At 39.2% G+C, this 17,259-nt stretch overlaps 1 protein-coding gene across 2 annotated transcripts in view; it reads left to right on the top strand.

Annotated features, from left to right (window-relative positions):
• Positions 1 to 14,881, top strand: part of cgnl1 (cingulin-like 1) — a 28,950-nt gene extending 14,069 nt beyond the window's left edge. For both annotated transcript variants that reach the window (XM_065952976.1, XM_020625757.3), the window contains exons 9-19: positions 5,695 to 5,901; positions 6,030 to 6,134; positions 6,234 to 6,386; positions 6,667 to 6,837; positions 9,075 to 9,236; positions 9,398 to 9,487; positions 11,889 to 11,972; positions 12,188 to 12,312; positions 12,670 to 12,778; positions 12,930 to 13,093; positions 13,345 to 14,881. In XM_065952976.1, coding sequence (XP_065809048.1) covers positions 5,695 to 5,901; positions 6,030 to 6,134; positions 6,234 to 6,386; positions 6,667 to 6,837; positions 9,075 to 9,236; positions 9,398 to 9,487; positions 11,889 to 11,972; positions 12,188 to 12,312; positions 12,670 to 12,778; positions 12,930 to 13,093; positions 13,345 to 13,501 — 1,527 coding nt within the window. In that variant the 3' untranslated portion in view covers positions 13,502 to 14,881. The remainder of the gene's footprint in view (positions 1 to 5,694; positions 5,902 to 6,029; positions 6,135 to 6,233; positions 6,387 to 6,666; positions 6,838 to 9,074; positions 9,237 to 9,397; positions 9,488 to 11,888; positions 11,973 to 12,187; positions 12,313 to 12,669; positions 12,779 to 12,929; positions 13,094 to 13,344) is intronic.
• The last annotated feature ends 2,378 nt before the right edge of the window (positions 14,882 to 17,259 follow it).

Below are 17,259 nucleotides of genomic sequence, written 5' to 3'. Positions count from 1 at the left end.
AAAGAGATTCTGAGTTCTTACAAAAACACCAAGGAATGAGCCGTTTATATATGTTTTTATAACTTTTACTGTAGGTTGTCAAATAGCTTTAATGATAACTTCATTGACAGATTGATGAAACTAAAGACTCTGATGAACAGGAACTAAATACAGTTAAATAAAGTTTATTCTGAAATGTTCCTGTTTAGGGTCACAGCCACATGAAACCAGACAGCACTGAATTTTTGTGTTTCTTGTTCCTTTACCTGGCTGCCTGTCAGCGCTGGTGTTGTGGGTGCCTAATCTTCCAAAACAACTCTCCGGACTATAGTTAAATACAAATTTTATGCTGAGATGAGTTATTTTCTTGTAAGTTGTAAGAATTTTCTCTTTTTTTTCTTCTTTTGAAAAATTGAAGTTCTGCCTTCATTTTATCCACATTGTATAAATATAATGAATAAGTATCAGGCTGTTTGTTAGAATTTTGAATTGAACAATTGAAATGACTCAATATGTTTGATCCTTTATTTGTAACAATAGCAGCTGACAGCTTAAGGATATGGAGTTGGACTTTAATTTGTAAAGTTTGGTGTTGTGCTGTCCCATGTTTGAGTTGTGAGTCTTCAGATCTTTTGTGGGTTGAGGATTTCTGACGTTTAGTCTGTTGCTGGCAAATTTAGTGAAATCTTCTTTGGCCGGCTTGGATTAAACTGGAGTTTTCTCCCCCTTTGTCTCTCTGTTGCCTTTGATTGAGTATTGAAGCCTGAGAGTCAAAGTAAAACAGAGTCAGCAAATATGTTTATTTTTGATATGCCCCTTTGTTTCTGTGATCTTTTTTAAGGTATAATATATATCGTCCAACATCATGTTCTCTTTATTAATGTTGTGTGATCCAGTTTTACATTGGACAAATTATAGGAGTTAGAAGTATTTTCTGAATATCGGAAAATCACTTTGAAATCAAATGTTTGATCCAATATGGTCCCAACCCACAAAAATAAAAGACAGTCAACAGTGTTTGGTTGAACATCGATGAAACATGCACCAATACAAACACTGTGTCACAAAACAAACTGGGTTGATATTCTGAGCAGTCATGCTGCCTAATGTTTTATTTTACATGTTTTGTATTGTCTCATTAATCTCGCACACTAGATGCACTCCAGTGAAGTCACGTGAAAAGAGCTTCACGTCTTACAGCAGTGCATGCTCAAAGATGATTGTAATCATGGCCATAGTTTACAGAATTTACTGTGACAACAACAACAAAATCAACAAAAAAGAGTCAAACTGACACACTGGGAATGATTTGTGACTCAAAACAATGATAAAAAAGGATTTATATGAAGCAATTTTCTTAAATAATCTTTTTTATATCTGCATGGTCACAAGTATAACAAGTGTAATTCCCAAACAACCCTTCCACGCTTGTGATTTGGCTTTGCACAGAGACTCTTAAAAAAAAAAACGGATTTTGTTTCCATTTTTGTAGGACAAGACAAGATTTGGTTATAGCCCTTCTTTTACCAAAAAGTAACCAACGCCTCTCAACTGTCACGTTTTCATTTCATGACAGGTCTGCTGTTCATGCGAGCCTCAGGACTGGGTTTCTTCTTTAATGAGAAAAGCTGTTGTATGTGTAACACAAACTAGGTGCTGGAAAAGCAAATCAAAGCTCTAAACTGCTAACAGAGTCCTTTTCTTCTCCCTAACACAAGACCCAGGGTCAGTTCATGTGATACCATACAGGTTATGACTTATACTTTGGATGATGGGCAGTTTTATTTTTTATTATTTAGTGTTTGGATTTGTACAAACAGTAAATATGAAATACGTGTCTGCAGAGCTCTCAGTGCTTGTTGGTGTGTTGGTGTGTCTTGAGACAGACTTAGCAAGAATTAAAAAGGCTTATTTTAGCCTGCCGTGCATATTTTAGCATCTTTGCAAAACTCTAATCGCTTTGTTTAGTCTGAAGTTGTGAGGGCAGGACTTAGTTACTCGCACTTCCATGAGAAGTCAACAAGCGACAGAAAAAAAAAATTAAATTTGGAATTGACCCTCTCAACACAACAAACATAAATACAAATCATCTCAATAGCCTGCAGGCCCATGAATGTAAGAGTTAGTATAGTGTGTAGTGTAATGAGTACTGAATATAAGTGAATAGATGTTTGTGCTGGTGATAAATCTTCCTTGTAGAATCACTTGTCCACACTGCAGGTGATTATGGAAGTGATGATGAGATTAAGGTTATCCTTTTGCAACAGCTGGTCTATAAGAGAATCACAGAATGATTTGCAAGACAAATAAGGACATTGAACCAAACGGCTATCTCGTGATGAATGAAGTTTATGAATGAGCTTTGACAGCACAGCAGAAAGGAAACAACTGAGGGGCTGAAAATGTGTGAGTGAAGACTTACAACAGGACACGAGAGAGGGAAATCTCCAGATATATAAAAAGAAAAGAGGTGAAAAATGGTATCCTCCTGGAACTCCCGCAGAAGATTCATTTGGTATCATACAATCAATTTGTCATGTCGCTGTGGGTCTGTTTTAAAAGTGAAGTCATCATAAGCATGTTTTTTCAGCTGCTGAAGCAGGAAGTCATGTGTTTCAATACATCCTGGTCATCTGAGTGCCCCAGTGAAATAACACAGCTGGAAACCATTTTAAACAACCAGTAGTAATACATTTCACCTGAAATGATAACATCACATATATCTGTGATAATAATCATGAGATGCTTCACTAGTGGCCTGCCAAAGATGAAACCAGATGAATGATACCCCTCACCCATTTAGTGCAGGTTTCTCTTGTTTGTATTTGAACTGGGTAGTTTGGGGCTCAAAGGTTTTAATTAAAGTTAATGAATATTGAGGTTTGATGATTTATTTTAAATTGCCGTTAACTTGTTTCCTCCTGATAATACAGTTATTAGGAATATTGAAACAGAAATGGAAAAATTGATCTTAACTGTGCTTGGTTGTGGGTTTCTGTTGCAGCTTCCAATTTACACAATCGGCGCTTATGTTATGCTGGAAGCTGATTTAGAAGAATAAGTAAGCGAGCCAAGATTTCACCACAGCATACCACCTGCACATACTTTACTTCCAGCATTCGTAGCAGGCTTCAAAGACCGCAGAAAAAAAAGTTAATGTGCAACTTTAGACAAACAGTTTGAGTACACATAGAAGACCCCGGACATGCTCCGAGTGAGGGCTGAAGGGAAAAATACTAGCTGTAAAATATTACTGCATATTTCTCAGTCATGGTTTATTCTAAAGTACTGAAGTCTGTTTGTGTTCAGGCTCTTTGTTTTTCATTTGTGTTAAAGGCGGATAAAGAATTATAAATAGACATTTAAACAAATCATTGTCTGATGGATTTTTTTTATTTGCACTACTCCTTTAATGGTTTGATGGATAATCTTGAGTAACACATTTCATCAATTAATAACTTTTGTATTTGTGTATAAGAATAGAATCATGTAAGTGACACCTTAAGAGAAACTGAATGTATATGCGATATATGCTTCATGAGCATGTGACTTTAACACTGGAGGGGACCGAAGGTGGATGTCATTTAAGTAAAACAAATCTATCTAGAAGCAGTTTTAACAATTCACTTACCAGATATTCCTGTCGTTACAGGAATATGGAATATGCAGGAATGCATGGAATATGCTGCAGGTTACAGTTACTGCATCCTGTCCCCCTTTCCTTCCACACAGCAGCAGGGTCTCCCTCGTTCCAGCCGGTCTGGCTTTGTCGTGTTTTTAACTCGTATGACCCAGTGTGGGAAGTGGGACAGGCAGAAAGTGTGAGGGCTGAACTTGTTGTTAATATTGTTGAAAGGGAGCACAATCCTGACACATTCTATCAATGGTTTATTATTGTAGTGAAAGCTGTGTTTTGCCCCACATGCTGGTCAACCTCTTTTTTTCCATTAATGAGCTTCCACCCTAAATACAATGAGAGTAAAGCCAATGTAGCCAAATGAGTTATTGAATGGAAGAAATTGAGGGTCACTTTAGGTTGAAGGCCAATAAATGATTTGGCATTGATATGTGAAAACAAACTGAAAGAAACACTTGGAAGCTGCTGAACTACATGAGGATGCACCAGTCACAAACATGCTGATTTATGAAGAGATAACAAGTTGTTCATTTAGAGTCTGTAGTTGGTGGAGCAGAGGAATTGTGCTTCATTCTACTAAGAGGTATTTCGACTATTTAAAATGGCCTTATATGACTCTTACATCTTCAATGTTTGCAATTATTATTGAGTCACTTTCTTATTTTATTTATCTACCTTTTGTTGTCTAAAATCCTAATTTCTTTGGCTAATCCTGAAAGCTGAACAGTTTGATTACAGTGGATTTGGTTGTATTGATTCTAAACAGAGCTTCTTGCTCCTTAAGCCAAACAAAGCAGCCCAGTGAGACAGGGATGAGGGTGGCTCTGTGGTGACATGAGAAACTGGTCTGACTGGCCTGTCACCATCATAGCAGGGAGGCACCCGTCACCTTTCTAGACGAGCACACCGAGAGTGCCTTTCACATTTGTCACCAAGCAAAAATGACTGGGCAGCAGAGAGGGCAGACCTAAGATCTAGCTAGCTAAGATGTGCATTTGTTAATAAGTGGTCAAATTGAACCTGTTGCTGTTCAAATCTCATCACAACTAAAATCTGCTGTGATAAGTCGTCTCGTGTCATTCCATGTTTCTCTTATTAAGCTATCGTCAAAAAAATAATCCACATTTCCAGTGCCCCCATGTATGGGGGCATGTCATTCCCAACTTTCTCTCTCTCCCCGATTTCCGACTCCATCCACTGACCTGTGGATGAAATGTGTTCAATAAATAGATTCATACATGAATAGACCGGACAGGTTACCTAAGTGTACAGCAACTGACCGTACAGTAAATCAGAATGTTGGTACAGCTCTGTGGTAGAACAGTAAAATAAGTTTGAGACATTTTCTATATTTGTTTATAGGTGTACAAAACATGAAATTATCAAACCGGTTTCCTGACATTCCACTACAGAAAATCTTGTTTCAAAACAAACTCTTGCAAGTCTGTTGTCTACTGGCTCTGTCATTTGCTGGAAGGGTGTCATCTCAACTGAAACCTGTTATCTGTCAGCGGATTGAGTCTCAATGTTGTCAGTTTTCTTTGTCCCTGTTTCCTCCTCTCGCACAGAAATGTGTTCCTGTCAGCTTCCAGTTCGGTCTTTTCTGCACAACTCTCAGTCCTGAAGTGTCAGAGCCACAGCGCACTCTTCATTCAGAAATTGGCACGAGAAGAGTTTATAGGACACCATGTTTACTCTTCTACTACTACTGCACTGCCAGAAGTGCAGATTAACACTGTATGTTCCTGGTACCTATGTTTATAAGGAAATTATGTGGTTCCAAGACACATCAAGCATAACAACTTTAAATCTAGTGACGGGACATTCTGACATTGTGTGGCCCTCCATCAGCAGAGGATAGTGTAAGCTCTGATTTAGTGACCTCCATTTATACTTCATTGTGTAGTGTGAAAAATACAAAGTGAAAAACGAAGCGCTTGAACAAGCATTTTGTCACATGAGGCATCTAAAAGAAGTCTCAAATGCTCGAGCCTGATTTGTTGTTCCACTAACTGTTGAGTGTCACAGACTCCTGCTCCCTTTGTACTGAGCACCTTGTGTGTCGTTCTGATCTGCAGAGCAGTGCAGCAGTGGGCCGTGAAAAGGCTGAAGTGGAGGCAGCCAAGGGTGCAGTGGAGGGTCAAGCGGGACGGCTGAACCAAGAGGCCGAGCGGCTACGCAGGCGGGCACAGGAGCTGGAAAATGAGGTGGCCAAACTCAACCGCATCATCGATGAGGCCAAGCTACAGGAGAACAGGCTAGGGGACCGGGTCAGCCGGCTGGAGGTGAGGCGTCAAAAGATGTTTGAGTGAGAGTGCCAGCCATAGACGTATCTAGATTAATCATATATCTTCTTTCTAGCGACTGTTAAGTACATGATAATGTATACATGTCTTACTTGTTCACCTAACAGAAAGACAAGAAACATTTGGAAGAGTCTTTGGCTGAAATTAGAGAGCAAGAAGAGGAGGTGTCACGTGCCAATCGAGCGTTGACCATCCGATTGGAGGACGTACAGGTGAGATAAGCAGGACTGCACTACGCTGCATGTGGACAAATATGGATGATTTCAATCTCAAGCAGAGTTTAACATCTTCAAAATTGTGACATCCTTTAGAGAAACTTGACAAAACTGAGCAGTGAACACAAGGAGCTGGAGGAGAGGTTACAAGAAGAGAGGGTTCAGAAGGAGCAGTTTAAGAACATGAAGAATGGCATTGAGGATGAGAGGAGGTTGCTTGACCGTACAGTGGAGAAACTCCAAAGAGAGGTGGGTGTCATTTCAGTTGGTAGCACATACACTATGTGGTCAATGTGGTCACGAGTGGCTGGTTTCATTTGAGTAAAGTGCAATCTGTCTTCAATCTTTTGGTTGATCTTCTGACTGATTTTTTACTGATAAATTGTTACATAAAAATCTAATGTTATTGTCTATCAGGTATATATACAGGAGCAAATCATTTTACTTTAAAAGACTACTACTTAATATATGTATAGATCTGACATTATTTTCTATTTCATGCCTCTCCTCTCTCTCAACATGTCTGCAGATGAATGATATTGTGGACGCGTCCCAATCATCCACTCGGGAGCTGCAGGAGCAGATTGACATTTATAAAGAGAAGAACCGTCGGGAGCTTACGGAGCTGCAGAAACTTCTGAAGGAGCGAGGCCAGGAGCTGGAGAAGTACCTGCTTGCCACCAAAGCTCTACAAGAAGAGGTACAACTGGCCATGTTGGCCCTAATATAATGGAACGGTCATAGGTTTGAATGCTTTGAATACTTTCATGGTGAGTGGTGGAATCACAGCCTTCATTAGGCAGCCTGACTGAGTCCTGAGCAGGACAGCAGATGAGGAGCCATTGTTATGACCCAGTTCAACTCCTCCCTCAAATCATCCTCTGCTTTCAGAGAGTGATGTCACCGCTTAGGCATTTCTGCCATTTTCCTCAAACCCAAAACACAAAATTAAAGTAGTTGACAAGAATAAAGCCATAGAAAGCAACTCTCTCTGTTTCAAAAGTTCTGTTTTATTGACAGAGTTACAATAACAAGAGACATTTTAATCATTCCATTACTTAGAGTAATGTGGAAACCAATGACTAATAAGCATTGTTTACATTCACACAATTCAACAGAAAACACTTGGCAGCACTTTGAAAGTGAATTGTGTTTTTTGTTCAAGAAGGACTGAGTGAATATTGAAAGGCTAAGATGGCAGCATGTCGTTTAATGTATCAAACATTTATTAAACAAGGTGGGGCTGTTGAATATTGTTTGACCAGTGACCACAACAAACACATTTTTATACCCAGCGAGAGCATTATACTTAAAGTTGTTTCCATAAGTACACTTCAATGTTACAAATTTGCTAAATGCATGAATCTCAACAGGGTAATGTCTCAAATCACACAAGACATGGTGTACTTATCTAAAATAAGAATTGCAACATTTGTTTCCTGCTTCCTCCTTTTTCCTCATATTTCTGAACTGTAACCACAGTAACAGAGTGTTATTGCAGACACTTGACCAAGATTGTCTTGGCTGTTTAATTTGACTTTAAATGAGCATAAATTAACAATTGTTTCTTTAAGACCACTTGTGGGTTTGATTTGATTTGTAAAAAAAACCCAAAGAAAACAAAGCTCCTAAAAGACGTTTGCAAGTCTTTTATAAAAATGTAATAACATCCATCATGTTTTTAGACCTTCATAAAAACAACAATGTACCCTGACTCTAAGCTGTCAACAACTTTATGTTTGTTTATAATAAAACTCCACTGGGTGCATTTTTAATGGAGCACTTGGCAGGTTGTGCCCTGATGTAAACTCTGTAGGCCTTCCAGCAAAGAACAAAGAAGAATATTGACATTTTCTTCTCCTTGAACTTTTTACTTTCAGCCTCTATTTAACATACTGCAACATTCTGCCGCTCCTTTTGATTTGGATGTCCCTGATGTTTTTAGCACTACATGTGCTTGTAAGTGAAGTTTACATGCGAAGACAAGGACAGCATCTTTCTTTCCTATCTCTATCCATGCTGAACAGGAAGTTGAGGATGTCAGTGTAGTGATATCATTGTTGTGAAAGCTGTGCTGGCAGGATGCACATCCTCCAGATCTTCCACCTCTCCGGAGGAGCTGACAGTTCTGCACCAGGCCTTAGTGTGTCCACTTTTCCAGCTGCTCTCAAATGTATCTCCACCCATTTAAACTTGGCAGAATAAAACTGAAATGACAAGTGTAGGCTGAATAAGTGTTTCTCCTATGAAAGCATTTTTCATAACCTGGCCAAAAGGCAGCCTAAAAACATCACGGTTCACTCCCCATCTATAGCTTTCAGGGGTGCTTGATTGTCCCATTACACCAATTACAGAGTCTATGGATGCAAAGCTTTAGCTCCATCACTTAAATTAAGTCTTATTTAAGTACTTACATGATAAAATATGGAACACTCCTGCGCTAATGGCCAAATATTTGTTCTGGTTAACAAATAAGTGTAGGTGATGAATTTTCCTTGTCCTGCATAGAGCAGTGGGGACAGTTTTCCAGCTGTGGGGGTGCTGCTGCTGCTGAAAGCACACGGGGGGAAAACTAAAGCTGCACTGAATCATTAGTTACTCAGGGGAACCACCGAATAATTTCCCTAAACAACAACTTAATAGTTAATCATCGCTGCAGCAGTAATACTTAATAAGGTGAAATAAGTCATATCTAACAGGCAGGCAATCCCTGATCAGGAGGGCAGATCTTCTTACTTTCTGTATTTCTAACATGCTGAGGGTCATTTAAGAGACCCCGAACCTGTGAAAGACCAGTTTTACTCATTAAGACATGACATGTTGTCTTTTAAAAGATGTGGTTTAAACATTTATACACAACAGTTAAATCAGGCGGCAATAAGCAGTGATGTTTCAGTATTTTTAAGATGTTATGTGCTGTGTATTTTTTTTCATAAGCTGTCACATCGGGAGGAGGACCTGCGGCAGTGTGAGAGGGAACGAGACGACGCTGTGCTCAGGGAGAAGACGCTGGAGACAAAGGTTCAAGACCTGGAGGTGGAAGTAGAGACAAAGGCCAACGTTAAAGAAGACAAAACTCGTCATCTAAAGCTCATGGAGGTACAGAATTAGGTCAAATAAAACCAGTAGTATACGTCTTGGCATTAGTTGATGAGTTAATGTCCGATCCGTATCCCCCCTCAACTTTTGTGATTAATGTATTTGTAGAAACTGGTTCATAAAGCAGGTATAGCTGTAAATGTTATTACTTGGTTTTGCAGGACAGGATTGCTCAGCTGGAGTTGGACCTGGATGAGGAGCGTCAGAGTGGAGACCAGCTGATGGACAGGATAGACCGAGGACGAGAGCAGGTACAACACACACACTCTCACACACATATACTCAACACATTCTCATTATCAGCGCTCACCTGTGTCAGTAACCTTCTGTCCATGTTCCCTTTAGTTCACACAGACGTGTCTCTTGTTCCATCTCAACCTGTAAATGATATTCAGATCTCCTGTTGCTTTGTCCTCCACCTCTAACTGCATGAATCACTCATCTCCGACTGAAACCTCCAAAAAAACAATATCAGGTCTCTGATATAATCCGAAAACATTCCCTGTAAATAAAGCGGACAGGTTATTGCTTTGTAAGATGATCTTGCATTATCATTCAGTTTGGAGGCCAGCCAGCGAGGTCTGAGAGCGTCTATCTCATTTTCATGCATCAGCCACAAAAGACCCTTCTTAATGCAGCGTCCGAGCCAAAAAATGCAAGCTGCCAAATGTCTCAAGTTTTCAGGTTGTGGAGTTCACTTGGAAATGTCACTCAGTAACTTCATGTTGAGAACAATTCCAGCTCTTGTGCTTAAAGTCAGTTTTTATATCCTTGTACGAATGTGCTCTAGTTTTCCTTCCTCCCTTATCGAGCTGCTGACGGAGGCACTGAGAAGTTAGATTTAGATAAAGTATGTGTACTCTAAGGATTGTTGTTTGTTTGTGGGAAAGTGGTGTCTAGTCTAAGGGAGGATGTTGGTTCTGATGTTTCTAAAATAACGCTCTGCTATTGCAAATCCTATTTATTTTATGCTAATGTTTCTGTCCTTTGGACCTCAAAATAAAGGAGTTAAAGACAGTCCTGTAAGATCTGGCCTTGTTACAGGTTCCTCTCGGTCTAAAACTGACACAGATTCAAAGGTTGTGACTGAAATTTGAAATAAATGTGTGTAGCGACATCAAGAGAGGCTTAGTGTGACTGAGTAGAGTATTTAAATCTCCTTAAATGGTTTCCCTTTTAAAAAATTCCTGGCAGCTAGAAAAGAGTGGCATTGTGACAAAGTGGCATTGGTTCGGCATGAGGCTGAGGTCGGTCGTCAAGGCAACACTTGAGCTTTGTGTAGTCGGAGCGGAGTAGGTTGAGAGCTGGTGGTGTGTGTGCTCTAGTGTCTGTGGGGAAGAAGAGGAGGGTAGGGGGATGTATGGCTATGGGGTGAAGGGCTGGTGGTGGGGATGCAGCAGAGGCAGCAGGAAGAACACCTGCGTCTCTCCTGGCACCAGGTGCTCCTCTCCTGTCTAAATGAGAGTAATCTCTCCTCCTCTCTCCCGCCGTCTCTCACAAAGCAGATTAGTTTCGCTGTATGTTCCAGTCTGCTGATTCAGCTCCCTCAAGCACTGCGCCGGGTGCACCAGTTATAGAGGCCATCGTTCATCAGAGCAGCACACTGTCACACACTAATTGGCATAAAATATCACCAATTCTGAGCTCCCCTTTCAAAGAAAGAACCATCACTGCTGTATCGATTAAGTTTTCATCCCTCTCCCCTCTTTTGAACTGGGCTATCACTGAACACTCATGTTCGTGCAGAAGGGCCTCTGAGTTGATTTAGTTTTCAGTGAGAGAAAATATGACAGCGTCATATAAGTACTAAAGGAGCGTGTAGAGTCTGATTAGAGGATCCATAACCATGTAATTTCTGTCCCTTCAAACATAAGGCTGTTGTCATTGCTGAGCAAAGATATAACCCTTTGTTAAACCACAGCTCTACTTTTTACATTTTATTTTTTATATTAACAAGATAAAGTGCATTCATTTGTGGGCCAGGCTATTTATATATATTTTTTATGCTGAGCTAAGTTAACTATCAGTAAATGTTAGCATTGTATTTTTTGTTCATATATGAAAGCAGTGTTGATCTTTTATCAAAAAGTGCAAAAAAAAAAGAATTGGGGGGCTTTTTGTACCTTTATTTGAGCGACAGGACATTAAATATAGTAATAGGGGAGAAAGAGAGTGGGCAATGACATTTTGGAAAGTAGTTACAGGTTGTATTTAAACCGGGGCCACTCTTTTCGAGAACTACATCCTCTGTACACGGGGGGTGCAAACCAACCACGCATCCAATGGCGCCTCAGATGTTATTTTTTTTCTTTGACAATTGAAAATAAGCCCTCACATCATGCAAAAATGTTTTCAAGATTAAAAGCAAATTTGAGGTAAGAGACCTGAAGCACACTTAAACCGTTGCTATGTTCAATTCATACATTTATTACAACAACCCAGTGTCACCGAGATGTGTGTCAGAAGTGTAATGCAGACAAACAAGAAAATCCAGCTCACCAATTAACTGAGGCCCTGTCAGCATTATCTCCTTTTACGTTTTGACTCACTGTGTGTGCAGTGGTTTCTGCTGTGTGTGAGGCTCAGACAGTGTCTGATAATAAATGTCATCAGACTGTGTAGCAGTGACAGTGTCTGGACTCGGTTTGACAGGTGGAGCAGATGAGGAATGAACTCCTGCAGGAGAGGGCTAGCAGACAGGACCTGGAGTGTGACAAGATGGCTCTGGAGAGACAGGTACACACTCTCCTGTCAGCAGGAAAACAACTACACACTGTTGTCCTGTAAAGTCAGAACAAAGCCACAACTCATTTCATTCATGTCTTTCATTGTTTTCATTAACAAATAGATTTTCAGTTCACATTTTTTTCTGTTAGCTGATGTGTAATTATTGCATAAACATGCATGCCCAGAAAGGTACCTCACTACTTCTCTTTTTGTGTCCTTTCCAGAACAAAGATCTGAAGGGCAGAGTGGCTCATCTCGAGGGCTCCCAGAAGTCCAACAAAGAGGGCATGGTAGCCCAGCTGGAGGATCGCATACAGGAGCTGGAGGAGAGGCTGGAAGGAGAGGAAAGGTGAGATCAAGACCTCAACAGGGAATAGTTAGAGAGGAGGTGTGCTGTGTTTATATTGATGGAGGAGTAAAGCTTTAAGAGAAAGTGACACTTTAAACCTGAACACTGATAGATTTAGGTGCAGGATGTACTTTTGTTCATATCCAAACTAGCTAATGGTTTAAGTTTTATTGTCCAGTTAGTCATGACATTTTGAATCATTTTAAGTCAGTTGTGATTATTCTTTCATGCATAAGAATTGTCTGATTTTGAATGATTAGACCAGCATTTTAATCCTAGAGTACAAAGATTTCTGCAGGTCAGAATGATAATGCTACATGACATGTATGAAGATGCATCATGCTGCGTGTGTTTTAGGGAGCGTGCCAACCTGCAGCTAGTGAACCGAAGACTGGAGAGGAAGGTGAAAGAAATGATGATGCAAACTGAAGAAGAGCATAACTCAATGCAAGACCAAAAGGACCAGGTATGTTATACACACTCTGATTGTAGTATTTTTTTTTCTCACTACAGACCTTGTATTAAATAAATGAACAACTGACAGCCTTATTGGGAAAATATTTGTCGATTGTTGTTGAACCCTTTTTAACCCGTTGCATGTTTTCTTCTTCTTATAGTTGAATTTGCGTCTGAAGGCCTTGAAGCGGCAGATGGATGAGGCCGAGGAGGAGATCGACCGACTGGAGCACAGCAAGAAGAAGCTGCAGAGAGACCTGGACGATCAGCAGGAGGCCAACGACCAGCTCCAGAGCCAGGTCAAAACTCTGCGAAGTGAAATGAGGTAAACTCAGTTAACTGCTTTGTAATACCCTTCTAGGGACGAGTGTTGCAAATTAGCATCTGCTATAAACACTGTGATACTTGCAATGAATTGCTGTTTTCAGTTCGTCTATGTATATTGTATCTGTCCCTATCAGATAAACTATAAATATATAAATACTTACAGACAGAGCAATGATTAAACATAAGAAAAGAAGGCCTAGTAATAATCTACAGACATATTTTCAATTAATCCTCTGTCTTTGTGTAAAGGCGAAAGAGCAACTCCGCTCCGCTGCTCAGCAATCTGCACGATGACGCCGACGACGATGATGACATTAGCACGGACGGCGAGACTTACTTCAGCTCATCCTCCGGCTACAAGCGCTCCTCGAGTCAGGACAACATGTTGTCAACACTCACTCTGTAAAAAGAACCCTGAGGCCGAGGATAAGATGCTTATATGCATCACTGTGGGACATAACAGCTGGAGATCATGCCAAGTACTTTTACACAAAACTGTAGATATTTCACCATGACATGTTAATAGTCAAAACATTTACAGGTAAGTACTTTAGAGTACTTTACTGTTTGAAGATCCATACGACCACAGAGTTCACAGAACTCTCTGGGATAGTAATCCGGCCGCCAACTTGATGTTCTTAAATTCACTCAGTATTAATTGAGCTGCAGCTCTAAGAAGTATGGATGAATGAGTTGATAAATGGCGCTTTACGCCTTTGCTCATGAAATCAAATGTAAATACTGTTTAATTTTGTAATAATTACATTCCTATTTGAAGTCTTACCTGTGTAAAAAAAAAAAAAAAAAGTCACTTGTGCTCTGAATTTTTCTTTGTTAACAATCACTCTTGAGTTATTTAAGTCACATTCTGACTATGGTAAACTTGAAAAACCATTCCTGCCTTTGTGAACAAAATGAGGTTATTTACCTGACTTTCTTATGCTTATCAAACATGTTAATTTTACACACAGTTTATAAATATTTTTTTGTATCACTTATTCAACTCAAATATATACTTTTTTAATGAATGAAGATCAAATCCGAATATATGAAGAGAGGAGTGCTAGGATGTTAGTTTTTTTATTTATTCATGGTTGAAAATTTACAATCCTGGCTCAGTGAGTGTTTAGGGACCAGTGAATGAGGGACTTTGTACACATCATTTTTTACAGTTTTTTTATGGATGATAAACTGGCATTAGTTCTAATTGTATCACAAATAATGGTCACATCACAGTATTGCTTTATACGACATCTCCTGGAAGAGGCTGCTTCATGCAAACACATCCCTAAATTAACATTTTTTTCTGTGATTAATGATTCTGGATCAAACTTTTAATAGTTACAGCACTGAACGAAGCCCTATACATCAAAACCATTTCATCACAATACAGTTATTCAACTGCAAACACTTTTATTTAACGTCAATATCTGGTATCGCTTCCTCTTAATGGCAAACATCTTGCTTTATTAATATCGTACATTTGTATTTAAATTTCTCCACTGTGTACATGAAGCCTTCCAGTGCCTGTGAAAGAAACATTTGGGCCTCCGCTATCTGTCCTCCAAGTTTGAGGGAAGTTCTTCAGATGAGATAAATTGACAAATTGATGTTTTCTACACTGTGATGATTTGCACTCTCTGTTTTCTCTGTGTTGAATATCTTGTTCTGATATCTTTGGAGGGAAAGTGTATCTAGACAACTGTCTACCACTACCTCTCTGTACACATTTGTTTGTTTATAAATTCTGCTGACACTCAAATAAATTTACTTCCAGTTACTCTCACATGGTTATCCTTATTGAATTTTTTTTCCAGATAGAAAAATCCTGTTAAATATTTTAATATATAAAAAAAAAAAGATATTTTCTATTAGGGATTCATATTCTTCTCTAATGGGTTTGGCACTTCAAATGAGCCAAGGCTATAAATGTTGTCTTGTGTAGCATTGGTTCACTCGCTTTCATAGATGTATTACATTAAATATAAATGTTTTTCCAAAACCTTCAAATGGCTGCATGGTTAAAGATTTGAAAATTACATCTTAACCTTTAGCCTACATTTGTAAATATTAATTATAAGACAAGAATGAATGATTAGAATAGATCTGCAGTGACAGAAAATGTAACGCTTGGATTGGTTCAAGATGTCCTTAGGAACAATTTCTTGCATGAAATAGTGACTTTCACTGTATGTAGAAAGTGAAAATGCATGCCTGCACAGGGTTTTATTATCACAGCTCACTATGAGTAACTATTCTATATTCAACTACAAGAAAGTTGCGAGTTATTGACGGCTTCGGGTAGCTTAATTGGGTTCTGGAGATGTTTTGAAGGGGCCCAAAATACCTGAATGGCCCCACAGTGAATGTTGTTTGAATCCAAGGTATCAAAATAGACCCTTCAACATGCAGAGCAGTTATTACAGTGTTTTAAATCACAACATGTATTGAAATGTGTGCAGCATTTAAAAATGAACTGATTGAGGTGGAGTTGCTTATCAAATAAAAGTGAAAAAATGAAGAAGTTTGCAACTTTTGCACTTTACAAAATGTGACAGTTTAAAGTTACAGAGCTGTCAGATAAATGTAGTGGACTAAGAAGTAACTGGGCTGAATACAGAAAAATACTTTAACTAAAGGACAAGGCAAATATGCACTCAAACCCCATTCTTACATACTTTTGCCTGAGATGATCTGATTCATATTGTGTCTAATGATCAGATAAAATCTGTGTGGAGTCAGAGCAGCTGTGTCAACAGCAGCTCTTTATCTTTCATTTCATGCTTAGCCGGGTCACTATTTTTCCTGCTGGAACGGATGAAGCATATATGACCTGTGTTTGGGCCTGATCACCTTTAGTGCACAGCTTTGACCTCCTTCAGTCCCTGGGGAAGAAGAGACTGATTCCTGGTGCAGTGCTTGAGCACACAGAGAGAATATGTTAAAGTTTTCTCGGTCTGACTTCAGCAGAATGAAAAGTTGAATAGAGAGGTCTTTCCCACTCTCTCTGCTTGACGGTCTATTGTTGGCAGGTCATGACCTTCATTTGTTGCTAATCTGTGTGCAACAAACAAATCCACCCTTGGAGTGCGTTATCTCCCTCTCTCTTGTGTCAAACCAAGCAGTAAACTGATCTGTGCTGCTGGCTGGAGGGCTCCAAAGGAAACTTGCATATGCTTAACAAGGTGATCATTCCTGAGATTCCTTCGTGTGCTTGAGTGACTTCAGTCAGAGTGAGCTCTGACAGATAAAGAGGTAGAAGACTGAAAGAGGGAAATGTGACGGTTTAAAGTTAAAAGCTGCTCTTGTTCACACGGAGATCTCTATTTCAATGATCTAAACATGCAAGTTTTACAAGTCTTACAATGGTTAACAAACTTCTCTCTGTAGAACAACAAATAAATCATTGTGATTCTATTTTGAAAATGTTTGCAGTGCCATGCTGCCCCCTAGCTGTAATAATGATATATGTTTTCAAATTTACAAGACCAGATAGGCAGATGGAGAAAGATTAGATAAAAAGAGATATTAACATATTTTGTTAATACACTGATGAATATAAGTTTATATATGTTTTGTGAGTTTTAATTAGTGCATAAATCGTCTCTGCTATTTTAAAATAAACATTTCTGTAGGGAAATATGTGTTATTTATGTGTTTTGTTACTTCCTGCAGGAATTAGTATTAATAATGAAGTGGTGGACAGTTACTGTAAATGTTTTTTAACTGGGAATGGTGGCTGGTTTCCATCACCAAACTGAGATGTCAAACCTCTGCAGACCCCAGGGGGACAGAAAGGGGGAGACCTCCCACTCAAACGAGTAACTCCACAATACTTGAAATCTCAATTTGGAAGAGCTTCCTATTGTTAATAAAATACAGCGTTTCAAGAAAAGAAGAGTAATTCTCTCAATTCAAAGGTAATATTTATAAATGTTATTTATAGATCAACACCCACAGAGGTTATTGTTTTGATCGATACTCAGGTTTGGTACAGCGTTTACGTGTGTATGACGCCTCAGGCAGTGAATACCTCAGAGCAGCAGGACAAACCTGCTTTCAGGGCTTGTTTGTTTGGAGTCAAAGTCAGTCATGTGTCTGAAGTCAATCATGATCAACGAGTAGTTTTTACATTAAAGCAACATGTTTTTTACACAATGAATT

The sequence above is a fragment of the Labrus bergylta genome, chromosome 3 (genome assembly GCF_963930695.1).
Source record: "Labrus bergylta chromosome 3, fLabBer1.1, whole genome shotgun sequence".
Classification (NCBI taxonomy): domain Eukaryota; kingdom Metazoa; phylum Chordata; class Actinopteri; order Labriformes; family Labridae; genus Labrus; species Labrus bergylta.
The sequence above is the reverse complement of the archived record's forward strand: the minus strand, read 5'-3'. Positions and strand labels throughout refer to the sequence as shown.